Raw genomic sequence first — 27,859 nt, forward strand, 5'->3', positions numbered from 1 at the left:
CTTAAAAGACCAGTGGGTCGACGTACTGTAAATGTAACGTTTTGTTTTCTCAATAATGCCTAAAAAAAAAATAGGTGTGGTTACGGTAACCCGACCTACCCTATTTTTAGGGGCCGACCCTATAACTTTTTATTACATTTGTCAAAAAATAAAAAAATAAAAAAATAACGAGTGTGCACAGAAAACGCAATGAAAGCAAAATCGCCCGAGTCGCACACTTATTTCCCTGTCAAGTAGGTTTAATTTGTACACATTAGGAAAAAAAGTAAAAAAAATAAAAAATAAAAAAAAAGTGATTGCCTACCTTCCTACCCTTTTTTTGGGGGGGCTATGTTACCGTAACCACACCTATTTTTTTTTTTTGGGCTAATGAAATGTTCCAATAACCTACAATTCTTGTTTTTTGAAGTGATGAGCAGTTTTGGTACTGAAATAGTCAAGGTGCGAGATTGAAGCTCAATCCCACAGTATTTTTTAGCTGTACATTTTCTTGAAGGTTATCAGGTTTGTTGGTTTGTGTCATGCTGTCTTCTGTTTTTGCTGTTTGCGACTAAAAATGTTTTACGCACAGCTAGGAAGTAAAGAGGATGCTTGCATTGTTTCAGGTCCACTGTCTACTGCATTGAATTTTGCCTTTACCTCAGTTTGGTTCAAATCATTTTGTATCCACCAGAGTAATCAGTGAGTCATGGTATCAAGTACAGTGGAACCCCACTATGAAGACCCCCCGATTTAAGACTTCCTCCTTTTTAAGACCTTGCCTTTAGAGACTTTCTGTTTTTAACCTCTGTCAATTTACTTCCATTTTGAGACTCCGTCCTTTTTAGGGCCCCCCCCCCAAAAAAAAGTCTGTTTACGGTATCCCGACCGACCCTATTTTTTCGCGCGACCCTGGACTTTTTTTGGCATTTGGGGGGAAAGGGGAAAAAAAATATTTAAATTAAAAAAAAAAAAGTCTGTTTTTTGGCAAAATAATTTTAAAATATGTTTTTTTAGGGAAAAACAAAAAAATAAAAAAATCCCGACGTACCGACCCTATTTTTGTGTGCCTATGTTACCGTAAACAGACTTTTTATTTTGTTTGGCCTTATAGCCTGGTTTTCTCACATTTTTGGAGGTCTTAAAAGGAGTTTGGATGTATCGTCAAGCTGCCGGCTTTTCTTGTTACGTAATTGATGTCATGTTAATACGCACGTATTCACTGTCTGCACAGAAAACCTCGTACCGACTGGTGGTGATGGCTACGGATAAAGGGTCGCCTCCCCTCAACACGACCGCCAGTGTCACCATCAGGGTTGCCAAGGGAACCAGCAGTCCCCCCTCCTGGGACAAGGACTACGACAGCATGGTGTACAAAGTGGCCGAGACGGCCGTCGCCACGAGAATCGCGACCATGAAGTGCAACTCCAACATCGAGGACGAACGTGTGGAGTTCCAGATCATCGGAGAAGACGGCAGCAGCAGTCAGTCGACAGGAACGTTTTCCATTACCTACGACAGAAATGAGGTGTACCTCAACGTGGACGGGAAGCTGGACTATGAAACCATCAGTAGCTACACCGTGCGCCTCAGGTGCCTTGTAAGTGCTGGAAGTAGAAGAATTCTGAAAATAACTCTGTCGCGTTTGTATGGGTTGTCAAAGAGTGGGTTGGATTCTTTCGGTATATGCCGGAAATCCGGATTCAATTATGGCCTTTTTTTTCTTCTCTTTTTACATTTAGTCAAGTTATGACTAAATGTTTTAACATAGAGGGGGGAATCGAGACGAGGTGTGTGTGTGTGTGTCTGTCTGTGCGTGTGTGTGTGTAGAGCGATTCAGAGTAAACTACTGGACCGATCTTTATGAAATTTGACATGAGAGTTCCTGGGAATGATATCCCCGGACGTTTTTTTCTTTTTTTCGATAAATGTCTTTGATGACGTCGTATCCGGCTTTTTGTAAAAGTTGAGGCGGCACTGTCACACCCTTATTTTTCAATCAAATTGATTGAAATTTTGGCCAAGCAATCTTCGACGAAGGCCGGACTTCGGTATTGCATTTCAGTTTGGTGGCTTAAAAATTAATTTATGACTTTGGTCATTAAAAATCTGAACATTGTACTTTTTTTTTATAAAACGATCCAAATTTACGTTCATCTTATTCTTCATCATTTTCTGTATCCAAAAACATATAAATATGTTATATTTGGATTAAAAACAAGCTCTGAAAATTAAAAATATAAAACTTATGATCAAAATTAAATTTCCGAAATCGTTTTAAAAACTATTTCATCTTATTCCTTGTCGGTTCTTGATTCCCAAAACATATAGATATGATATGTTTGGGTTAAAAACACGCTCAGAAAGTTAAAACGAAGAGAGGTACAGAAAAGCGTGCTATCCTTCTCAGCGCAACTACTACCCCGCTCTTCTTGTCAATTTCACTGCCTTTGCCACGAGCGGTGGACTGACGATGCTACGAGTATACGGTCTTGCTGAAAAATTGCATTGCGTTCAGTTTCATTCTCTGAGTTCGACAGCTTGACTAAATGTTGTATTTTCGCCTTATGCGACTTGTTTTTTCTTTTTTCTTTTATTTTTGGTTCTGTCGAGGTTCAGGATTCATGACATTTTTCAGTCCCACCCATGAAGAGTGAATGCCCTTGCCTTTTACTCGTACAAACATTGGAGGGGCCAATTACTTGCGAGGGGTGTGTCGGAAACACGTAGACCAGAGCAAGTGTGAAGTTATTTGTCAGAGGAAAAGCAAGGGTATTCACTCTTACACAACCCATACAAACTTGACAGAGTTATTTAAAAAAGTTTGTCTATTGTTTGTCATTGGATTTTTAAATTGCACATTTCCCCCTGCGACCATTGGAGAACGTTCTGTTCAGCTTACATGGAAGTCTTTGCAGATAAAGTTGAAGTCGTACATTATTGTCAGTGTTGTTTTTTTTATACCAGTTACTATAATTCTACATCATAGATTAGATCAATTCTTTCTTTCTTTATTTGGTGTTTAACGTCGTTTTCAACCATTCAAGGTTATATCGCGACGGGGAAAGGGGGGAGATGGGATAGAGCCACTTGTTAATTGTTTCTTGTTCACAAAAGCACTAATCAAAAAATTGCTCCAGGGGCTTGCAACGTAGTACAATATATGACCTTACTGGGAGAATGCAAGTTTCCAGTACAAAGGACTTAACATTTCTTACATACTGCTTGACTAAAATCTTTACAAACATTGACTATATTCTATACAAGAAACACTTAACAAGGGTAAAAGGAGAAACAGAACCGTTAGTCGCCTCTTACGACATGCTGGGTAGCATCGGGTAAATTCTTTCTCGTCCCAACCAATATGGGACTCCCCCTAACCTGCGGGGGGTATTAGATCAATATTTTGTATCAGAATCACATCAGCGACAGAACCTTTCTATTTCTTTTTGCTTTTTTTTATGGTAATGTGATGTTAAAACTGAAATATTTATTTGTGTGATCTGATGAAATGTTGGTTGTTATAATGAATTAATCATTGGCAAAGCGCTTTACATTTTTTGCAACATAAAGTATGGTAGCTGTGCTTCATTCATTTACTGGGCTCATTTTCAGTCACCTATGCGGCCGTGCCTTGTGGGTAAAGGGTGGAGATTTGTCTGATCTCCCAGGTCAGTTAATGTGCAGACCTGATAGTGCCTGTAATCCATGTCAGAGTTCGGTGGGTTATAGAAACACGAAAATACCAAGCATGCATCCTCCGAAAGCGGCGTATGGCTGCCTAAATGGCGGGGTAAAAACGGTCATACACGTAAAAACCCACCTGTGCACTGAACATAGGAGTTTCAACATATGAATGAAGAAGACGATGAAGAAGAAGAAGTCACCTGTGATTCCTCTCCTTGTTCTTTGCAGAATTTTGGCCCAGTGACACTGCAGAAGGAGGTGCGGCCCACGATTCAGCTGATTGACAAGAATGACGAGCTGCCGTTCTTCGGCGGAATGAAAAGCCACGGTCGATACCCTGGTAGCGTGCCTGAAAACATGGAGCCAGGGCAGGACGTTATCACCATCTTCGGCTATGACAACGATGTTAATGAAACATTTAATTCAGTGAGTGGGACCGGGAGAAAGTCTCAGTGTTGAACTGTTAATGTTATGTGTGAAAGCTTACTTGAGTCCTGGGTGAGGTGCACAAGAAAGTTACCAACCGGTCGGGAGCCAGCCGCGGTGTTGGATTGGTTGAAATTAAGATTTGTTGTGATTTCAACGAATCAGACCCCGTGGTTTGTTCTCTCCCATTTGGGTGGCACCCACTTTCGGTTTGTGCACCTCAACTCTGGAGTGAGTTTGTGTGGAAGCAGATGTGACTATATATTTCTGTGAATATGTAGGTTCTTGTGTGTGACTAGGTTGTTGATGTGTTGAATATTTATTTGTTCTATGAGTTTGTGAATTTGTATTCTGGATACTGTATACTTTTTGTGTATTTATAGGTTCTTGTGTGTGTGAAGAGGTTGTTGATACAAGTATGTTTGTGAATTTGTATTGTGGAATCAGGCAAACTTCATGACTTGTGATGAATTTGTTTTCACCAGTGAAAATGATCCTAGTCCAACTCAATGTAATCCCGCAGTCTTACTTACAATTATTTCGCTTGGCTACATTTTGTAGTCTCTGGCCTTTCTTTTTGTTTTGCTTTACACTTCCGTGTGGACTGACGAGCAGTTTGGACTTACTATTTGTCATTTCAGCTGACGTTTTCCCTTGTTCGCCCCAACAATGCCTTTGAGATTGTGGCTTCGCCCGACAAAAATACAGCTGTTATTCGCACCACGGTGAAGTTTGATCGGGAGAAGAAAAGTTACTATGACCTGACGGTGATGGCTAAAGATGGCGCCCCATCGGACAGACCTGGGCATCGGCCCGTCAACACACCCAACAGCGGTTGGTTTTGTTCCGTTTAGGATAGTTTTAACTCTGCTGTAACAGGCAGTCTTTGTGTTTAGATTATAAATCTTGGATGCCTATATGTAAATAAAGTGTTGAAAAGTGACCAACTAACCTTGTTCAGTGTGTGTTTGCAGCCCAAGTGACGGTGGAAGTGTTTAGATTACAAATATTGGACGCCTATTTGGATGCCTATATGTAAATAGTGTCTTGAAAAGTGACGCCTACATGTAAACAATGTGTGGAAAAGTGACCAACTGACCTTGTATAATGTGTGTTTGCAGCCCGAGTGACGGTGGAAGTGTTCATCAAGGACCAGAACGACAACGCTCCGTTCTTCCCCAAGCCCCTGTACCAGCTGGTGGTGGCCGAGGACCAGTACCGCGACACGCCCTTTGCCTACGTGGAAGCTGACGACCCTGATGAAAGTATGTCACTCGTTTTGTGTTTTCGTCTGGCAGTTGGCGGTTGTAAGGGAATGACCGGATGTGCTGAATAATTTGTAATCACTCTTCCTTTTCGTTTGCATGCATGGGCTGAAACTCCCATGGACACTCATGTTTTACTGGAAGCAGAATAGCTTATCACAGTGCAGGCAGCTGCATGGACAAGAGGAAGTGGCAGTGATCAAGCAATCAGCAATAAGAATAGTTTTTCAAGGAACCAGATTTTAATACAATACCTCCTTTACAAAGGTTATGAACAGAAAATCTAAGAAAACAGGACTATGTGTTTCATAGTTAGTGAGGTTTTGTGTTGTTCAAATCTTTGTTATTATCCTCATTTGTTTGTTGTTTCCTTATTTGCAGGTGACAAGGGAAGACTGAGCTATCTGATCGTGGATGGCAATGCCCCCCTGTACAAGTTTGGCGTCATGTCGGCCACTGGAGGTCTTTTTGTAGCCAAGGCTCTGGATTATGAGGCAGATGACAGGGTGTGTAGTGTGTGTGTATTTGTGTGTGTGTGTGTGTGTGTGTGTGTTGTGTTGTGTGCGTGTTGTGTTTGTGTCTGTGTGCGTGTGTGTGTGTGTTGTGTTGTGTGCGTGTTGTGTATGTGTGTGTGTGTGTGTGTGTGCGTGTTGTGTTTGTGTCTGTGTGCGTGTGTTGTGTGTGTGTCTGCGTGTGTGTGTGCGTGCATATGTGTGTGTGTGTGTGTGTGTGTGTGTATGTGTGTGTGTGTGTGTGTGCGTGTTGTGTGTGTCTGTGTGTGTGTGCGTACGTGCGTGCGTGCATGCACATGTATGTGTGTGTGTTCATGCAATTTTATGCCTGCGTCTGTCTGCTTGAATGTCTGTTCTTCATATTTTAATTGTCTATAAATGTGTTGGGTTGTGGTTAGGGGAAGAAAGAGAGAGTTATTTTGGAAATTCATTTATTGGCCTGTCTTAGGACAGGATACGGAATGTGGGTTGTTTTCAATGGAAGGCAATTACATATTGACCCAAAGTGGAATCTTCCGTTTGATCAATTTCTTCCCTTTCTTTTTCAGTTTATTGAGCTGACCTTAAACGCCAGTGATGGGTTGCACACGGCTTCCACCAAAGTGCAGATATCGGTGCTGGACGCTAACGACAATGCCCCCGAGTTTCTGGACACTCCGTACCGTGTGGAGGGGGTGGTGGTGGAGGAGGACACGAGTGTTATCAACAAACCCAAACTCTTACTGAGAGTGAGTTTTTTCGGATTGACTGGTGTTTGCTTTTGTTGTCTCTCTCTCTCTGTCTCTCTCTGTCTCTCTCTGTCTCTCTCTCTCTGTGTCTCTCTCTGTCTCTCTCTGTCTCTCTCTGTCTCTCTCTGTCTCTCTGTCTCTCTCTGTCTCTCTCTGTCTCTCTGTCTCTCTCTGTCTCTCTCTGTCTCTCTGTCTCTCTCTGTCTCTCTCTGTCTCTCTCTCTGTCTCTCTCTCTCTCTCTGTCTCTCTCTCTGTCTCTCTCTCTGTCTCTCTCTCTGACTCTCTCTGTCTCTCTCTGTCTCTCTCTCACTCTCTCTGTCTCTCTCTGTCTCTCTCTGTCTCTCTCTCTCTCTCTCTGTCTCTCTCTGTCTCTCTGTCTCTCTCTCTCTCTGTCTCTCTCTGTCTCTCTCTGTCTCTCTCTGTCTCTCTCTGTCTCTCTCTCTCTCTCTGTCTCTCTCTGTCTCTCTCTGTCTCTCTGTCTCTCTCTGTCTCTCTCTGTCTCTCTCTGTCTCTCTGTCTCTCTCTGTCTCTCTCTGTCTCTGTCTCTCTCTGTCTCTCTCTGTCTCTCTCTGTCTCTCTCTGTCTCTCTGTCTCTCTCTGTCTCTCTCTGTCTCTCTGTCTCTCTCTGTCTCTCTCTGTCTCTCTCTGTCTCTCTCTGTCTCTCTGTCTCTCTCTGTCTCTCTCTGTCTCTCTGTCTCTCTGTCTCTCTCTGTCTCTCTCTGTCTCTCTGTCTCTCTCTGTCTCTCTGTCTCTCTGTCTCTCTCTGTCTCTCTCTGTCTCTCTCTCTCTCTCTGTCTCTCTCTGTCTCTCTGTCTCTCTCTGTCTCTCTCTGTCTCTCTGTCTCTCTCTGTCTCTCTCTGTCTCTCTCTCTCTCTCTGTCTCTCTCTGTCTCTCTCTGTCTCTCTGTCTCTCTGTCTCTCTCTGTCTCTCTCTGTCTCTCTGTCTCTCTCTGTCTCTCTCTGTCTCTCTGTCTCTCTCTCTCTCTGTCTCTCTGTCTCTCTCTCTCTCTCTGTCTCTCTCTGTCTCTCTGTCTCTCTGTCTCTCTCTGTCTCTCTCTGTCTCTCTCTCTCTCTCTGTCTCTCTCTGTCTCTCTGTCTCTCTGTCTCTCTCTGTCTCTCTCTGTCTCTCTCTCTGTCTCTCTCTGTCTCTCTGTCTCTCTCTGTCTCTCTCTGTCTCTCTCTGTCTCTCTGTCTCTCTGTCTCTCTCTGTCTCTCTCTGTCTCTCTGTCTCTCTCTGTCTCTCTCTGTCTCTCTCTGTCTCTCTCTCTCTCCTTTTTCTCTGTTTGTGTCTCCACCTGTCTTTCTATCTCTTTTTTCCTCGGTCTCTGTCTCTCTGTCCCTCTCTTCTCTCTTTCTCTCTCTCCTCTCTGTCTCTGTCTCTCTCCTCTCTGTCTCTCTGTCTCCATCTCTGTCTGTCTGTCTGTCTCTCTCTCTCTGTCTCTGTCTCTCTCTCTCTGTCTGTCTGTCTCTCTCTCTCTCTCTCTCTCTCTCTCTCTCTCTCTCTCTCTCTCTCTCTCTCTCTGTATCTCTGCCCGTCTCTCTATCTCTTTTTCCCTCCCTATGTGGCCAGTCACACTCTTCGTCTTTTATGAAGTTGCTCGTTTGAATTTTTTACTTACCATGTTCTCTTGTTGGCTGGTTTTGAAAAAATGAAGGTCAGATGATCTGGCAGTTTCTAACAATCCATGTGTTTGCTTATAAACAGTATTTTTCAGTACATGTGTTAGCTTGTATATATTAAATGATCATTGATGTTGTCTGAATTTTTTTTTTATTGTGTGTATGCATACCCAGTCTTTATGTCAAGGCATGTGTGATGTCAATATCTACAACACTTGAATACTCTGTCGTAACTTTTATTGCTTATTTTCTGAACAGGTTGAGGCGACAGATCGCGACACAGATCGACAGAACAACATCACATACTCCCTTCAAGGCTATGGCACAGAACCACCGAACCAGTACTTCAAGATCAACGCGGTGACGGGCCAGATCTTTGTGATTAGACCTCTGGACCGAGACGCGCCAAACGGGAGGGCGAACTACCAGTTCACTGTGATGGCGAAGGACGAACCCCAGGAGCCGTCACAGACTGGATTCGCCACTGTGGAGGTCCTACCTGCCGACATCAATGACAATAAGCCTACGTTTGATCCTACCAAGCTGAAGGGGTCTGTGCCAGAACATTCCAGACCAGGTGCGTGTTATGCTTTGACTTACAGCATTGGTGGTTTTACTGGCTGGTAGTTGTGCAGAAATTGTGGGAAGTTGTCGTTGCTGTCCTTGACGACCTGGGTCACCTGGACAAAAAAGGAACTTGTTGAATCGGTCAAATGTTAACACTTGAGAATGCTTTTTGCAATGAACAAGGGTGTTATGTTCTTAGTATGACAAATAATTCAGATAATGTTTATTGCTAGTCTGATATTTATAACAACTCCTGGGCAGGTATAGGTGTAATTCCTGAGCGTCTTGTATCATGTAACCACTGGGTTTTTTAAGGTTCGTTTGAAGACTTGTAGTTCCAGGAAAAAAGGGGAAGAAATGAAAGGGTATTTCAGAGGAAAAGAATCTCTAAAGGTAGGGACGATAGAGAGAAAGTGATGTCAAGAAATAATAAATTGCTTTTGTGCTTTGGCGTCATTATTTGGAGCACTTTGTCATTCATGCAGTTGATTGTTTCCTTCAAACAATCTTACCAATATGTTTTTCCGCCTCCCTCATAGGTTCGTCTGTGATGATCGTCGTTGCAACTGACCCTGACGAGGGCAACAACGGAACCGTCGTTTACGAAATCATCAAGAACTCTGTCACCGTTGGATCCAAGCAGGACTACTTTGTCATAGACAGGCAGTCAGGGCTCATCAGAACCAATGTCGACCCCAGTGACCTTGACCGTGAAACCATCCCGTCCTTCACCTTGGAGGTCCGAGCGAGCGACGAGGGCAAGCCTCCTTTGAACACCACCGCCACCATCACCATTTCTCTCAAGGATGAGAACGACCAGATACCGGTGTTTGATCCCAAGCTGTACTACACCACCATGTCGGAGAATCAGAAGTCTGAGGGCGTGATCAGAGTGGCCGCTACAGACGCTGATATGGGCAACAACGCTAAACTGACCTATCGCCTTGCGGACGACGACAGCAAGTATTTTCAGATCGTCACCATCAACAACATGGGTAGCATCCTGGTGTATGGGGTGAGTAGAAGAATGGTGATGAGTGTGTCTGTTCTGCTGTAATAACTTTCATCTCTCACTTCTTCCTTGCATGTGTTAAGTCCTGACCTGAAATACTGTTTATCTAGATACTTGTCTTTATGAATGGAACCACTCGTAATGTGTGATCTGTAATACTGTTTATCTAGATACTAGTCTTTATGAATGGAACCACTCGTAATGTGTGATCTGAAATACTGTTTATCTAGATACTTGTCTTTATGAATGGAACCACTCGTAATGTGTGATCTGTAATACTGTTTATCTAGATACTTGTCTTTATGAATGGAACCACTCGTAATGTGTGATCTGAAATACTGTTTATCTAGATACTTGTCTTTATGAATGGAACCACTCGTAATGTGTGATCTGAAATACTGTTTATCTAGATACTTGACTTTATGATTGGAACCACTCGTAATGTGTGATCTTAAATACTGTTTATCTAGATACTTGTCTTTATGAATGGAACCACTCGTAATGTGTGATCTGTAATCTGTCAAGTTGACATCAGTAACACCTAGACGTGTTGTCAGAAAACAAAGAAAACCAACCTGAAAGGGTGGGTTTTATAAAACAGGTACTTATGAAAGAATTTCCTAGTGTAATAATATGCTGCTGTCAAATGTTGTTGGAATAGGTTAACATAAACAAGCTGTCCCCCTATAGACAATGCTCGGATATAACTATCTAGTTTGTATGGGTTATGGAAGCATTGCTTTCTCTTGTTTCCATTGAATCACTGATTAAGACTGCAATGTCACATGTAGCTTGCCTCGGTGTTTTTATGGAAAAGCTAGAAAAAAAGAAGGAAAAGCAACTCTTTAACATCCCATAAAAAAAACCGACAGTAATTTTCAGAATTCGTCTACTTTACATCGTAAGCCTGAATCTTATTTCGTTCCACAGGAAGTGGATTACGAACAGGCCAACCAGCAGTTCTTCAACCTGACAGTGATTGCGCAAGATCCGAACCCGCTGCACACGGCAACGGCCCACGTGGCCATCAGCGTGCTGGACTTCAACGACAACGCTCCGGCTATCAGCCCCAAGGTTCTGACCAAGGAGATCTTCGAGGACGAGAAGCCGGGCTACCACGTGGCAACCTTCAACGCCACTGACAGGGACTCTGGGGACAATGCCAAGTTTGAGTAAGTTGGAGTTGGTGGGAGCATGCTGAAGGTTTGTGTAATTTAAAGCCGAAGATTCGGCTCCAGGACTCAAAGCCTTGTTACAGAAGAAGGCCACAGAGCTCCATTTAGCATTGCCAGTGTCATCGGATGTGGTCCAGACACACACAAAAACAGAGGTACATCTGTCAGGCTGGCATACCAGCCGATGTTGGTCTTTAAGTATTGTTCATGTGCATTGAGTTTGGGACCAGCACTAAATGTTTCCTACCTGACTAGGATCTCTGATGTTGATTTGAAGGTTTTCGTTTGACAGGGATTGTTGCTTAGCGGTTATTTCACCGTAGTTCATTGTAGTACGATATGTGTGATGTTACCTCCAAACATTTTTGGATGTCAACTGAAGAGGTACAGATGCACCTATGCCTGTTTTACCTTTATGTGCATAGCATATACCAGGATCTCTGCACATGTGAAAGATCCCACAGTCACTTTTCGACATGCAAGAGCAGTCTAAGCCACAATGGTGCACAGTGAAAAACCAATATGAGATGTCCAGTGCCCCATCCACAGTTAGTTAATTACGCATACAGTGATAACCTTGATGCGTCAGTTTTGAACATTGCTCCACATGTGCACCAACAGGTTTTCCATTGATCGAAAATCGGATCCTCGCCGTCACTTCAGTATCGATCCCGAGACAGGCAAGGTGACCTTGAGATCTCCCTTGGATCGCGAGACACAAGAACGACACCTTGTCACCATCAGGGCCATCGACAAAGGTGAGTCATGTTTGAGAACTTGCTAAACATAGACTAAGTCATGATGTTGTCTGTCTGCTGTCTGGGTTTTTCTGTTTTTGTTTGTTTTGTTTTTTAAAGTGTACACTACATTGGGTGTGCACGTTAAAGATCCCACGATTGACAAAAGGGTCTTTCCTGGCAAAATTGCTTAGGCACAGTTAATAATTGTCTACCTATACCCGTGTGACTTGGAATAATAGGCCGTGAAATGTAAATATGCGCCGAAATGGCTGCAATCTACTGGCCGTATAAAATTTCATCTCACACGGCATCACTGCAGAGCGCCTAGAACTGTACCCACGGAATATGCGCGATATAAGACTCATTGATTGATTGATTAAAGTTGTATAGAGAATGTATGGTGTCACAGGGATGGCCAAATCCCAAAATTTTAACTCGCCAGCTGGGCGAGTAACTGCAAGAAAGTCACTAGCCCGCCAAAAATGTCGCTGGCCCGGTATATACCAAAGTTGCTGCATCTGATTTGAAACTGGATATATAGAGAATACTACATGGCTTGCTGTGTCGTACCAGATTTACACGAGTTGTTTTTTAAAATATTGAACTGCGAGCAAAAGCGAGCTGTTCACTATTTGAAAAAGCAGCGAGTGTAAATCTGGTACGACACAGCAAGCCATGTAGTATTCTGTTTATCCTACATACTGTACTTACGTGTATTTTACTGAAAATGTCCTGCATTCGAGGGAGCTAAATTGAAGACGCTTGTTTTGGAACCTCGATCTCTTCTAAAGCCTCGTGCAATCTATTACGTCAAAGCAAAGAAACGTCACTCTGAAAGTGTGGCGTGACGTGTTAGTTCTAAAGATTCATCGAGGGTAATTAGCGAGCGCAATTTGTGTTTCTATAATGACGTTTGTCTCTGTGACTTTGGCATCATAAGCAGTGGAAAAACAGGTCCCTGCCAGACTTGCTTGACATGACCTCATTTACATGATATACACACGTGTGATTTGAACGATTATTATCTCACGGGTGTCTCTCTCACGTATATAGGATAAAACAACCTAAAGTGTTGCACTTGACCAGAATTTTCACTGGCCAGCCGGGCGAGTTGCCAGGCGGTTTCTACTAACCCGGAGAATTTTTTACTCGCCCCTGGCGACCGGGCGGACGATCTGGCCATCCCTGGTGTCATGCAATATGTAGTTATTCTCAGGCAGAAATTGTTTGGTCACCCTGTCAACCATACTTTTTCCTCTGTAAAAGTGTCTGCAAAACCTCGGTGCATGTGTCTTCTGGTTGCCAGAATCCCATAATTGATAAGCGTAAAGGAGGTGTTGTACCAGAATAAATTTAAATCAAAGGAGACCAACGACTGTCCGGGGATTTTGAAAAGAGTCTAGCAGAGTGTTCTATTTCACATTGCACAGATGACAAAAGTTCTTCCTGCCTGCAATAATGTGTTTGTTTTCAAATTGCTTAAAGATTGGTTCAGATGTGAGACTGAACTGAACTGAACTGAACTCTATTTTACAAAGATTAAGATTTAAGGCTAGGCCTTTTCTTACAAAAGCCTTTTCAGACTGCTAAATCAAGCAAGACTCCGTCACACTATTTCCCATGTTATCATTTTACTGATTTTAGAAATGGCTTATTTTTCTTCAGGTGACCCACCACAAACAGGGTCCGGAACACTGACTGTCATCGTCAAGGACATCAACGACAACTTCCCACAGTTCCTGCACGACTACCAGCCACAGGTGATGGAAGGCGACCAAAACTTCCCCGCTGTCTTGCAGAAGATTTTTGGAAAAGACCCTGATGCTTTCCCTTACGGTCCTCCCTTTGGTTTTGCGTCGCCACTGTGCGACGATGGAGCTAACAGTTGTCCCTGCGATGCTCGGCCCACGTGCGAATACTTTGATCTCGTCTTTGACCCTAGTGAGTATTTGTGTCGGAAATTGGTAGTGTTTGAGCTGCATTTGGTTTATAACAGTAATAGTGATAGATAAATGTTCTATAGCTCGAGTCATTTGGTTTATGATAGTAATAAGGAGAAAAAAAATAAAAGTTCTATAGCTCAAGTCCCATTGGCTCCAGGCGCTTTACAATTTCATTCATATCAAATCATACAGATCTTTGTCTCCTGAAAGTTCACAACACATGATACAGATCCCTGTCCTAACCCTTGATCTTACCAATCCTTGCAGGCGATGACAGAGGAAACGGCACGGCCACCATCTCCACCAAGGCCATGTTCGACCGCGAGAAGCAGAAGTACTACTACATCCCCATCGTGATGTGGGACATGCGCGGCAAGGGCAGCCCCAAGGCCATGACGGGCACCAACACGCTCACCGTCACCATTGCCGACATCAACGACAACAAGCCCAAACCGGGCCATCAGGATATCTTTGTCTACAACTACAAAGGTGAGGAGAGGTTGCGGTGTGGGCTTGGTTTCGGGGAGTGTTGTGAATTTTTCGGAAAGAAGTAGAGAGATGTCCTGTAATGTGAATACAGTGGAACCCCCTTTTAAGACCTTTAAAGATCTGAAAAAAAATTAGATCTTAAAGAGAGGAAGTCTTGAGATAGGAAAAATGTACAGAGGCTAAGAACAAAAGATCTGAAAAATCAAGGCCTTAAAAAGGGGGAAGTCTGAAGTTGGGTGGTCTTGAAAGGGGGGTTCCACTGTATGGAGATGTTCAGTAATGTGGATACAGTGGAACCCCGCTTTTAATTAAAGCCTGAGATAATGTGGACTGGGTGGCCGAGTGGTAACGCACTTGCGCTCGGAAGCGAGAGGTTGCGTGTTCGACCCTGGGTCAGGCCGCAATTTTCTCCCCCCTTTCCTAACCTAGGTGGTGGTTCAAGTGCTAGTCTTTCGGATGAGATGAAAAACCGAGGTCCCTTCGTGTACACTACATTGGGGTGTGCACGTTAAAGATCCCACGATTGACAAAAGGGTCTTTCCTGGCAAAATTGTATAGGCATAGATAAAAATGGCCACCAAATACCCGTTTGACTTGGAATAAAGGCCGTGAAGGGTGAATGCTCGCCTAACAGGCTACTGAGCTTTACTGGCCGATGTGAATGCGTTATATATTGTGTGTAAAAAATGTCTGTTTGTCTGTCTGTCTGTAAAAAATTCCATTTCAAACGGCAGAAATTAATATGTAAGCGCCTAGGGCTATATCTAGATTAGGCGCATAAAAATGATCACAATAATAATAATAATAATAATAATAAAAATAATAATAATAATCACGTCTTTTAAAACAGGGAGTCTTAAAAGTGGGATACATTTACAGACCGGCACGGTTGGCCTAGTGGTAAGGTGTCCGCCCCGTGATCGGGAGGTCGTGGGTTCGAACCCCGGCCGGGTCATACCTAAGACTTTAAAATTGGCAATCTAGTGGCTGCTCCGCCTGGCGTCTGGCATTATGGGGTTAGTGCTAGGACTGGTTGGTCCGGTGTCAGAATAATGTGACTGGGTGAGACATGAAGCCTGTGCTGCGACTTCTGTCTTGTGTGTGGCGCACGTTATATGTCAAAGCAGCACCGCCCTTCTTCTTCTTCTTCTTCTTCGTTCATGGGCTTAGTCTCCCACGTTCACTCATGTGTTTAGCACGAGTGGAATTTTACGTGTATGACCGTTTTTACCCCGCCATTTAGGCAGCCATACGCCGCTTTCGGAGGAAGCATGCTGGGTATTTTCGTGTTTCTATAACCCACCGAACTCTGACATGGATTACAGGATCTTTTCCGTGCGCACTTGGTCTTGTGCTTGCGTGTACACACGAAGGGGGATAAGCCACTAGCAGGTCTGCACATAAGTTGACCTGGGAGATCGGAAAAATCTCCACCCTTAACCCACCAGGCGGCCGCGGCCGAGATTCGAACCCTCGACCTTCCGATTAAGAGGCCGACGTCTTACCACCCCGCCACAGCGCCCGTCGCAGCACCGCCCTGATATGGCCCTTCGTGGTCGGCTGGGCGTTAAGCAAACAAACAAACAAGCAAAAAATACATTTACAGAGGCTAAGAACAGAAAATCTGAGAAAACAGGGTCTTAAAAGGGAGGGGGATTTTCAATCGGGGGGCTCAATAGGGGGTTCCACTGTATGTGTAATTGTTGTGTTTGCTCGGTGCTTGCATGTTTGATAGTACAGTGGCACTGCGGTGAAAAAATGACAAGTTTGAGAACTGCTGTCTTTCTGATGTATTAGGTTGTACATGTTTGACTGTACTGTTTGTTTGCTTGCTTATTTGCTTTTTCTTGTCATTGGATGAATGTTGGAATTCATCTGTGTTTGTGTGTGTGTGTGTGTGTGTGTGTGTGTGTGTGTGTGTGTGTGTGTGTGTGTGTGTGTGTGTGTGTGTGTGTGTGTTTAAGTATGAAAGTGGAAATTCATGCTTTTCATTAATTATTGCCTGCACACACACACACGAGAGAGAAAAAACTGGAGGCTTGGCTTTTGTTGTGCTTTGGAAGTTGTTTTGTGTAACATGTGTATTCTCAGCATGAAGACTACCATGGCTTAAAAAAGCATGGGTGTTACTCTTCCGGCTTTTGCCGGATTTCCGGTTTTTGAAAAAATTTGAAGCCGGAAATTCCGGTTTTCCGGGTTTTCAAAAAAAAAAGAGAAAAAAAAAGCTTTGTTTCGCTAAGTTGAAATAACGAGCAGTGGTTCCGATTCGACTTTTGACACCGGTTCGCGTGCTTTCTCGGTTCGCTCCCTTGGATTTGCCGCCATCTTGCTTATTATGATTTGGTTTCGTCGGTGTCCAGAAACTTTCTTTCAAACTTGAGCATTTTGGACCCCTGCCTTTCAGGTTTTTTGATTTTCCCCAGTAACACCCATGAAAAAGTCACTTTGGCAAGCAGAGCGTCTGCAGTGTGGTTCTAGAGAAACAAGCTGAGTGTGTGTGATTGTGATTATTTGGTTCGCTTTGATGTGTGTGATTGTGATTATTTGGTTCGCTTTAATGTGTGTAATTGTGATTATTTGGTTCGCTTTGATGTGTGTGATTGTAATTATTTGGTTCGCTTGCTTTGTTTCCAGTTCCTGGGGAAGGTAAAATGGCGTGTTTATTTTAAATCTTGGAAAAAATCTGCAGTAAGCAGCCATCTAAAAGGAGAAAATACGAATAGAAAATAACCAAAGAAAAAGAAAGATCAAGAAAAGAAGAATTTTTTTTGTTTAATTGAGAAAAGAGCTGTTCTTTTTAGGCCCCCCCCCAAAAAAAATAGTCTGTTTACGGTAACCCGACCGACCCTATTTTTTTCGCGCGACCCTAGACTTTTTTTTTGCATTTGGGAAGAAAAAAAAATAAATAAATTTAAAAAAATAACGTAAAAATATGGTTTTTGGGGAAAGAAAAAAAAAATTCCCGACCTACCGACCCTATTTTTTTTGCCTGTTACCGTAAACAGACCTTTTTTTTTTTTTTGCCTTATGGAAAGGTTGCTTACTGCAGGTGAAAACTAATAATCTCACACAATTCATTCAGGTTTTCTTTCAGCACTTTATAATCTGGGTTAATCTCTGGTCATTTTGTATTTATATTTTGTAGCACTTTTATGGTCTAACATTTTGAAGTATTGATCAGTGAGCCTAAGCAGTGAGCTAATTAATTTAATCAGTTAATCAGTAATGTTTTCTTCATGGTAGTGACATTGACGATGGTGGTGATCCTAACTTATTATTTGTGATATTTATGTAACCCATACATCCATTTACTACTTCAAATGTTGAAAAATTAAGAAAAAATATTTTTCTTGTGTGCTTGATAATTTCTATAAAACTTTCACATTGGGTCTCTGATCTTTACCAATCTAACTTTGCGGAACCCGTAATATACAAGTTTTCTTGGGTGCAGGATAATCTCTGACACATTTCTTTAACATTTTTCTCATTGTTAAATTGTTTACATCATCACCCTTACTTTGGCTACCAGACTCACACAAACACTTGGAAACAAATGTCTTTCACTTAATGTGCTTTCATGGAATTGTTCATTTTTCTTCAGTTTTTCTGTGGGGAAGGGTACTGTTTCAGTAAATTCTGGAATATATTTGTTTGTTGGCTTGTGCTGTAATGAAGGCCAAATGTTGATCTCATACCGTTCAGCCTTTTGCTAGCTTTTATAATGCAGTAGAGTGTTGGGAATAGATTTGTCCCTAAAAAAATAAAGAATAAAACAAATTAAAAAAAGGGCTGTGACAAAAAGGTTTGATTACACAGATGTTGATAGTAAAACAGTTCAGTTTGTACCTTATGTGAGAAAGATGCACTTCTGCAAGAAAAAAAGCACAACTAGAAAATGTGTACTGTTTGTAGATCTTTTCTGTGAATTGAGTCACCACCCAAGTAACAGTACATATACAGTGGAGTCCGGGTACAACGAATCTCAAGGGAGATACATTTTAGTTTGTTATATCACCAATTCGCTGTAGAGTTTCAACTCTAAATGGCGCGGACGCGGACACCCTTTTTTTGTCCCGATTGGGTTCGTTACTTGTCAACAAAGGACAAACCCTTGAAGCAGACAGCTTTTAGAAGACGCTGGTCCGCCATCTTGGTTCTGCAAATACAATCTCGCTGGCGATGTGAACGCGCGAGAAGCTTATTTTGTAAGCCAATGACAGCACTTGAAAGAAGTTGATTTTTGTGCACGCTCATTGGTCGATGCCGTGAACTCACAAACAAACTCACATTTCTTCAACAGATTTTCATCTACGTCAGCGAGAATTAGTTTATTTTTTTCCAGGGAACAAGATTCGCGTTTTCTCTTCAACATCTTGAATGTGGAGTGAAGTTGATCAGCTCTGATCAGAAAACCGTATCAACTGAGCGTAAATCAAATTCAAAGCAATCACATGATCACTCTGCTATCAAATCAAGAAACGCCCGATGTGTACTGCTATTAGAGCACAGTCATAGCTTAGCAGCTGATTAGAATAGTGAAAACACAGCGGCGGTGGCTGTTCCGTGCACCTCCCGCTGTTTGTTCAGAGTTCGCTCATCACGCGATGTGCACTTGTGTTTGTGTATTTTTGTGTATTTTTGTCTTTGGAGACAATTATTGACATCAGTTCGTTGTAGCCTTGTGACTTTTAGAGACAAAACGGCTCTGGGGCGATGAAAACGTGTTTGTTAAAAGGGGGTTCGTTATGCAAATGAGTTCAAAAGGTTCCATGTAGCCGGAAAGTAACAAGTAAGAAATAGAAGGCTGTCTGCCGGGAAATCAATGGCAGTTTGTTAAAAGAGGGATTTCTTTATACCCAGGTTCGTTATAGCTGGATTCCACTGTACCAGAAAGTTGTATAGCAAGGAAATAGGGCTGCAGAAACATTGATTCATAGTGTGGAGATTTGATTTACAGGCCTGTTCGGTCCCTTGGATATCGGGCGGGTTTATGTGGAGGACGAGGACGACTGGGACCTGGACGATAAGACCTTCAGCTTCGCCGAACCTGCCTGGCTCAAGGACTATTTCTCGTGAGTTCTCATGGATTTCTGTATATTCTTTCTTTTGATAGCTGAGTACACATTTATTTTGAGGATGAAAGTCGCTTGTTCATTTCAATGCTTGTTATTCTCTCGGGTGCCAGGAGAATGGTTCCGAATAACTCATTTACTCTGTTAAACATGTCATAGGCATTTAGAGCGCTTACTGCCTTGTTGTTTATCAGATCTCTGAACAGTGCTCTGCCTCTTTTGTTTAAGATTCTAGCTGAGTACAGACATTTTAAGACAAATTGATGACTTCCTCCCTTTCAAGACCCTATTTTCTCAGATTTTCTGTTTTATAACCTGTGTAAATTGACCCCCATTGTAAGACTTCATCCTATTTAAGACCTGATTTTATCACAATTTTGGAGGTGTTGAAAAGGTGGGGGGGAGTCCACTGTATATATATATTGAAGTTGGATTGATATTTCTCATGTACTGCAAGCTGTATTACACAGTTGGTGACAGTGATGGTTTATGGATGGTGCATGTTGGAAAAATTGAAAGACTTTTTTTTTTTATCACTGGAAGCGGGCGGGGATGTAGCTCAGTCGGTAGCGCGCTGGATTTGTATCCAGTTGGCCGCTGTCAGCGTGAGTTCGTCCCCACGTTCGGCGAGAGATTTATGAGAGTCAACTTTGTGTACAGACTCTCCTCGGTGTCCGAACACCCCCGTGTGTACACGCAAGCACAAGACCAAGTGCGCACGAAAAAGATCCTGTAAGCCATGTCAGAGTTCGGTGGGTTATAGAAACACGAAAATACCCAGCATGCTTCCTCCGAAAACGGAGTATGGCTGCCTAAATGGCGGGGTAAAAAAACGGTCATACACGTAAAATTCCACTCGTGCAAAAACACGAGTGTACGTGGGAGTTTCAGCCCACGAACGCAGAAGAAGAAGAAGAAGACCCCCATTTTAAGACTCCATCCTATTTAAGACCTGATTTTATCACAATTTTGGAGGTGTTAAAAAGGTGGGGGGGAGTCCACTGTATATATATATTGAAGTTGGATTGATATTTCTCATTTACTGCAAGCGTGTATTACACAGTTGGTGACAGTGATGGTTTATGGATGGTGCATGTTGGAAAAATTGAAAGACTTTTTTTTTATCACTGGAAGCAAAGTGGTTTTAGAATTCAGAGCATGGTCCACAGTTAGTAATTTTTCTAGTTGTACATTGGTAAAAGGATTGGTTTCAATGGTTTTTTTTTTACCTTAACTCTTATTGAAGGCGAGATTCCAAGAGCACACAATTTTAAGCTAGCAAGAAGTCCTTTTATCTACCTTGTGTGCTGTGAGTTAATGCAGGCAGACTCTGAAATGTCAACATTTACATTGTACTTGTGGGTGGCGTTTGGTGAATTTTTGCATACAGGTATTCCTGAGTAAAATCTTGCAATGCATTTGTGTTTGGTGGTGTTGAGTGCATTTTTGCATACAGGTATTCCTGACTAAAAACTTGGTATGCATTTATGTTTTCTACCTGCCAGGGTGAACGAGTCTACCGGCATGGTGACGATGAAGAAAGGTGTGCCGGGTAACACACCTGAGCGACCTCGTTATGAGTTCAAGGTGGACGTGTACGACTCGCACTGGAATATCAGGGTGCGGTCAAGCGTGGCAGTCACGGTCCAGATCTTGTCCGAGGAGGCAGTGGCTAACTCTGGAGCCATTCGCATCTCAGGTGAGAGAGAGAGAGACAGAGAGGGAGAGAGAGAGACAGAGAGAGAGACAGAGAGAGAGACAGAGAGAGAGAAAGACACAGAGAGAGAGAGACACAGAGAGAGAGAGACAGAGACAGAGAGAGAGAGAGAGAACTCGAACTCGAAAACTTTATTACCGAGGGATGATAGCATTAGGTCCATATGGTCCTTTCTTACAGCTCTATATATATATAGAGAGAGAGAGAGAGAGAGAGAGAGAGAGAGAGAGAGAGAGAGGGAGAGGGAGAAGGAGAGGGAGAGAGAGAAAAGGGTTGGAGGGAGGGAGGGAGACAGAAAGAGAGAGAGAGAGAGAGAACTGAAATTTATTTAACAAGGATGAAGATCTAAAAACTTGAAGGCTGGGCCATTTCTTACAATCTGTCTTTGGGACACACACACACACTCACACACACACACACTAACACACACTGACACACACACACACACACACACACACACACACACACACACACACACACACACACACACACACACACACACACACACACACACACACACAAACCAATACTATCAATTTAAACTAGCAATAAAGAGAGTCTCAGAGAGAGCGAGCGAGTAAGCGAGAGTATGTCTCTCTGTTTGTTAATTAACTTGTCAGGAGAGGAATGCCTGTACTTGCAAGGATATACTCTTAAAATGCTTGCCTTGGAGGGAAAAATATGAAGATAATATTATTTTTTGTGTTATTATAACTTGCTCTCCCTCCCCCAGGCACCACGGCGGAAGAGTTCATCATCAAGGAAGGCACCAAGCCGTCCAAGAAGGAGAAGTTTCATGCCGCCCTGGCGGAAGTGCTTGGCCTTGACCCCAAGAACGTGGACATCATCTCAGTCATGGACAAGGGACGGTTCACAGACGTGCGTTATGCCGCGCACGGCTCGCCATACTACCAGGCCTCTCAGGTGGACAGCGCTGTGGTCAGAAACCAGAAAAAGGTAATGATGCTGGTTTTGAGGAAGACAATATCAAGGGGTACCTAGTTTAAGGGGTTGGAATTAAATCTGTTTGAAGAAGAATGTAAGTTTGGTTTCAGTGTTACATTGTAGTTGGGGGTTTCAGTGTAACATTGTACTGGTCTTACCATAGAAAATATCAAGGCCTACGTTTCTTCAGGTAATGAAGTTCAATCTGTTTGACAAAGAATGTGGGTTTTGTTTCAGTGTTACATTGTAGTGGTTTTGTGATAGAAAATACCAAGGCATACCCAGTTTAAGGAGGTAAAATGAAATCTGTTTAATGAAGAGTGTAGGTTTGGTTTCAGTGTTGAGAATGCTCTGTACTTTTTTTTTCACGTTGGAGTTCTGTTTACACACTGTTTGGCAAATCAAAGCCCGTAAAACCAGCACCTGCTTCTCCTGTAACCGAATTTTCTTCATCCTTTATATTATAGTTTCACAATGAGGTTGGAATCGAGATCATGATGGTGCCGATCGACGCCTGTGCCGAGGAACAGTTTGAAGGGGGCTGCTTCAACTTCATGAACATCACAGGGCAGCCCGCGATGGTCAATGCAAACGGAACGTCCTTCGTGGGCGTTGAGGTCTTCATTGTTGCCACGGCGGGTTGCCGAGCGATTGCTTTCCCCGACCCCAACTTCTGCACTGGAGATTACTGTTTCAATGGCGGCACCTGCTCATCTGATGACTGGGGGGTTCTGTCGTAAGTGACTGTTGTGTCTTTGATTGATTTTCTTTATCACAGTGGGCTTGAAAACAGACTTTTCTTCTTTTTTACATTTACCTAGTCAAGTTTTGAGAATCAAGGAATGAGCTTTTGATCAACATGTGGTAATGTCCAGGATTCATCACCAACATATCAACGTCGTTATGGAATTTTGACGTAACTCATTGTAGACGGCTTTTCAGCAGAAGGCCAAAACTGATTATAATTATTAATATGAAATAGTGTTTATAATTGTACCTGGTATGCAATAAAGTGGAACCCCCCCCCCCCCCCTTTTTTTTAAGATCTAAGACTCTCTCCTTTTTAAGAATCTCTTTTCTCAGATTTTCTGTTCATTGCCTTTGTAAATTTACCTCCATTTGAATACCTCCTCCTTGTTGAGACCTGATTTTTTACGATTTGTGGATGTCGTAAAAGGGGGGTTCCACGGTCGTGTGTTTACCTCTATATCTATCACAGGTGTAACTGTCTACCTGTAACCTCTACATCTATCACAGGTGTAACTGTCTACCTGTAACCTCTACATCTATCACAGGTGTAACTGCCTACCTGTAACCTCTACATCTATTACAGGTGTAACTGTCTACCTGTAACCTCTACATCTATCACAGGTGTAACTGCCTACCTGTAACCTCTACATCTATTACAGGTGTAACTGCCTACCTGGATTTGACGGTCCCCGCTGTCAGCAGACGCGTCACAGTTTTGACGGAGATAGCTACGCCTTCTTCCCTACCCTGGAGCAGTGTGAACTCAGTCAGACCACCATCGAGTTTATCACGCAAAAGGTACACTGGCTTTCTTTGAAGGGTTTGGGGAGGGATGGGATGGAGAGTGTGGGGCTATTTTCTTATGTACTAGAAGATGATGTAATTTTCTAAAGGTTAGTGGCTATCAGAAATAATGTAAAACTAATACTCATTTCTTCAGCACATTTATAGTGTAAGTTCTGTTAACAAGTGTGGAACCGGTTGAATAATGAACACTTATGAGGGACATTATTCTATGATTCTGAGGTCCATGATTTGTTCTAACAAAATATAAAAAAACAAAACGATACAAGCACCTTTAAGAAGAAAAAGATATTACAGATCATGCATGGACTAATTTGTTCATTATTTTTGCCTGCTCTTGTGTTTTATTTGGAGAACTGTGATACAATTTTGATGGTTCCATTAAAACTCTCGAAAACTGGAGCTCTGTATCTGTGGCTATCAATTGTTAACTGTTAGGGATTTTAATCTCTTGGGCACGTCATCATTCCATCTTTTGTTTCTCACTCAGGGCGATGGATTGTTGATGTACAACGGTCCCATCGGCGAGGTCAACAGGCTGACGCAACCAGAAGATTTTATTTCCTTGGAACTGGTGGGAGGGTACCCTCGTCTGATGATCAACCACGGCACCGGTACACAGACCTTGACCTTGGATGGCCGGGACAGGTCGGGGGCGGTCATCATGCAGCAGTTGTCGGACGGCACCTGGCACCGCATCGACATCATTCGCTTTGGCAAGGTCCGTCTGACTGGATAGTGTTGCACGGTTGTGGTGTATTGTGAAGAGTAACGGGGAGAATGGGGAGGGGTAATAAGGACTTGAAGGAATTGGAAATGAACACGTCAATTAAAAGAATGACATGATATCTGACAAATGTTTAACACGAAATTGGCTTTAAAGGACATCTGCAACGTAGGGATGGTTTTGGTTGGATCCAAGGGTGTTCTTTCATCGCAAGTACCTTTTTTTTTTGACTGAGCTAAAATTCATTCTCTTTTTTTACTTCCCACAAGTAAACTTATATGTGCATGGTTGTTATTTTCTCTCGCCATCGGCGATGCATGTTAGGTATTATTCATGGTTTTATAACCCGCCAAACTCTTGACGTAGAACTAAACATTCTTTGTGAATCTTTTTCTACAGGAGGTAGAGATGGTGGTGGACAACTGTCGGTCGGTTCGGCCGGAGCAGGACGTTCAGATAGACACCAGTCCGTGTCGCATCAAGACGCGTACACCTGGCGAGAACACCTTCCTTAACGTCAACACCTTGCTGCAGCTGGGCGGTCGCTATGCCAACCCCTCTTACCCAGCAGGCATCACAGAGCAGAAGTTTGACGGCTGCATCCGTAATCTGGTGCACAACGGCAAGGTGAGATTGACTGCTTGCTTGCTTGTTGGGTCGTGGCTTGAGAGAGAGATTCTAAAAGTGGAGATGAAGGATTGGAGGGGAGCGGGGGGCTGTGTGTGTAGTTTTCTAAAAACTGGGGAGGGGAAGGTATGAGGGGGGTGGAGTTACTATAGATGTATAAACCATTGACAGCTTTAGGGATAACCTTTTACTCTGTTCATTCAATTTTTTCATGTTAACTTTTCAGCAGCAAAAAGAGTTAAAAAAAAAAGCCACCTGTGTGTGTCTTGATATGTGTGTGTCTTAAGAGGGGGGTGGGGGGGGGGGGGAGAGGTCTGTATGCAAATGTACCTGTGTGTGTTTATGTGTGTTATGTTATACTGTGTTGTACATTTTTCTTTTTTATTTGGTGTTTAACGTCGTTTTCAACCACGAAGGTTATATCGCGACGGGGAAAGGGGGGGGGGGGGGGGGGGAGATGGGATAGAGCCACTTGTTAATTGTTTCTTGTTCACAAAAGCACTAATCAAAAATTTGCTCCAGGGGCTTGCAACGTAGTACAATATATTACCTTACTGGGAGAATGCAAGTTTCCAGTACAAAGGACTTAACATTTCTTACATACTGCTTGACTAAAATCTTTACAAACATTGACTATATTCTATACAAGAAACACTTAACAAGGGTAATAAAAAGGAGAAACAGAATCCGTTAGTCGCCTCTTACGACATGCTGGGGAGCATCGGGTAAATTCTTCCCCCTAACCCGCGGGGGATGTTTTGTGCATGTATGCATCATTAATCAGTTCGTTCTTACATGCAAGCATCACGGACAGCGGACTTTCTCTTATCGATCTGCACCTCCTTCTTCTTCTACAATGCTCAACACTTGTGTCACAAACTGTACCATTGTGCTTGTTTCTGTCCCTAGCTGTACGACCTGTACTACAAGCCCACGGCAGACTTCAACTCAGGCTTCAACGGCTGCCCCAGGGAGGATGCTTTGTGCGGCGGCGGTGAATCGGAGTTGATGGAACGTTGCGGTATGAACGGCAAGTGCTCGGCGCGCTGGGACCTGCAGGAGGCGCGTTGTGTTTGCAACCCCGGCTTTAGGGGAGAGAAGTGCAACAAAGGTGATTGGCTGTTTTCATTTCATTGGTCACTTATCATGCAATTTTTGTTTTGTTTTAATTTTTACTGTTGATTCATCTGCGTAATCAGGAGAGTCTTAATAATGAGCAGTTTTGGGCCAGCCAGACTTGTTTGTTTTTTCCTTTTTGATTCATATGACTAAGGTGAGTCGTATGAGCATTGCTCTTGTTGTTGTTGTTATGAGGCACTGTAGAATCAACTCCATGGAATAACAGCACACACGTAATGAAGTTCAGCCGTTCTGAGACTGAGAGAATGATTTGTATGATTTTTGAGAGGTGTTTTTTTCAGACAAGGAATGATATGGTTATTACAGCAGTCCCTGCAATGTACGGCCCCCGGCGTGAGCGGACACCTGACATGTACGGACACATTTGCTCGGCACGGAGTGTTTTCCTTCTATATTTGCCCCCCCTTAAACGGACACCTGCAAAACGTGGACACGGACACTCATTTTCGGTCCCAACAGCAGGTCATACCTCCAATGTACGGACAGACCATCGTCAAATTTTCACCACAACAAAATCGATAACAGAGCAGTCCGGCTCTTGGTGCAAAGATCACAGCCGCAATGGCGTGACGACAGTCACTGGTAACTTGAGTGCACCTGTACCCATCAGGAGGGGGGGGGGGGGGGGGTAGTTTTGGTCAGGAGTGGAGTACATGCGAAGATGCCAACATGAAACTGTACTGTGCTCTTTATTCTTGTCTGTTGGACGTAAACAACAGAAACCACAGTCGATGAAGGTCCTGAGCGAAAGAGAGTGAAAAACCGGCCACAGTTCTCAGCATCGTGTGTCTGTGTGTAACCTCTTTCATTGACAAGATACAGTGGAGTCTGGGTACAACGAATCTCAAGGGAGATACATTTTAGTTCGTTATATCAGTAATTCGCTGTAGAGTTTTCAACCCTAAATGGCCTCAAGACAAGTTTTCCCACTCACCTTCAAATGATCGTCCCATCGATCTTTCCTTGGAGAGTACAATCTCTGCATGCTTCATAATAAATCCATAGAGAGGTATAGTTCAAATGTTCACTTTACTGTAATTTTAGAAGTAAAATTTAAAAAGTCTGTAAAAGCATGTATGGTATTTCTCGGGTCATAAGGCGGGACTTTTTTTCCTGGAGTGTATCAAAATAGAAAAAAATCAAAGAGACCGCCTGAGTACCAGTCAAACAACTTGTGATAATGCATGTTTCAGCTGAGACATCAAAGAGACCGCCCCATAGATTAAACTGTCACTGACCCCTGTGCAGGAAGTGTTTCCTCTCTCATATGACAGGGGAACCACCTCATAGCTAAAACTGGGTCATTGACCCCTGGGAAGAAGGTCAGTGTCTATAAAAAACGCTCGCGCTGGACCCGAGTACTCTTCAGACATTCACACACACACACACACACACACACACACACACACTCTCTCTCTCTCTCTCCCTCTCTCTCTCTTTTTTTCTTACACACACACAAACACACACCACACACCACACACCACACACACACACACGAGTACAGACTCATGCACGCGCACGCACACACACACACACACACACACACACACACACACACACACACACACACACACACACACACACACACAAACAGTAACACTAACACATGTGCACAAAATGAACACACACACACTCACACACCGCGCCAGAGAAAAAGACTACAGGGAGGCATTGACGTCAAAGACTTTCGACCGTGACGTAATTACGTCACTATTCTTGGTTTACGGTACCATTCCGCGGCTTTGCTACGAGTATGCCATAGTCTTGGTTGGCCGAGACCTTGCACCGTTCGTTGTAGCCTTGTGACTTTTAGAGACAAAACTGCTCTGGGGGGATGAAAACGTGTTTGTTATAAGAGGGGTTCGTTATGCAAATGAGTTCAAAAGGTTCGTTGTAGCCCGAAAGTAACAAGTAAGAAATAGAAGGCTGTCTGCC

General features: G+C 43.1%; 1 protein-coding gene across 1 annotated transcript in view; it reads left to right on the forward strand.

Annotated features, from left to right (window-relative positions):
• Positions 1 to 27,859, forward strand: part of LOC138958345 (neural-cadherin-like) — an 87,645-nt gene that overhangs the window by 44,041 nt on the left and 15,745 nt on the right. The window contains exons 14-33 of the mRNA XM_070329497.1: positions 1,214 to 1,579; positions 3,895 to 4,096; positions 4,708 to 4,926; positions 5,214 to 5,357; positions 5,739 to 5,863; positions 6,418 to 6,597; positions 8,475 to 8,793; positions 9,323 to 9,798; positions 10,726 to 10,967; positions 11,592 to 11,728; positions 13,376 to 13,651; positions 13,921 to 14,142; positions 19,100 to 19,214; positions 20,720 to 20,913; positions 21,665 to 21,888; positions 22,344 to 22,612; positions 23,286 to 23,424; positions 23,921 to 24,151; positions 24,557 to 24,784; positions 25,694 to 25,895. Coding sequence (XP_070185598.1) covers positions 1,214 to 1,579; positions 3,895 to 4,096; positions 4,708 to 4,926; positions 5,214 to 5,357; positions 5,739 to 5,863; positions 6,418 to 6,597; positions 8,475 to 8,793; positions 9,323 to 9,798; positions 10,726 to 10,967; positions 11,592 to 11,728; positions 13,376 to 13,651; positions 13,921 to 14,142; positions 19,100 to 19,214; positions 20,720 to 20,913; positions 21,665 to 21,888; positions 22,344 to 22,612; positions 23,286 to 23,424; positions 23,921 to 24,151; positions 24,557 to 24,784; positions 25,694 to 25,895 — 4,510 coding nt within the window. The remainder of the gene's footprint in view (positions 1 to 1,213; positions 1,580 to 3,894; positions 4,097 to 4,707; positions 4,927 to 5,213; positions 5,358 to 5,738; positions 5,864 to 6,417; positions 6,598 to 8,474; positions 8,794 to 9,322; positions 9,799 to 10,725; positions 10,968 to 11,591; positions 11,729 to 13,375; positions 13,652 to 13,920; positions 14,143 to 19,099; positions 19,215 to 20,719; positions 20,914 to 21,664; positions 21,889 to 22,343; positions 22,613 to 23,285; positions 23,425 to 23,920; positions 24,152 to 24,556; positions 24,785 to 25,693; positions 25,896 to 27,859) is intronic.

This window comes from Littorina saxatilis, linkage group LG1, assembly GCF_037325665.1.
Source record: "Littorina saxatilis isolate snail1 linkage group LG1, US_GU_Lsax_2.0, whole genome shotgun sequence".
Classification (NCBI taxonomy): domain Eukaryota; kingdom Metazoa; phylum Mollusca; class Gastropoda; order Littorinimorpha; family Littorinidae; genus Littorina; species Littorina saxatilis.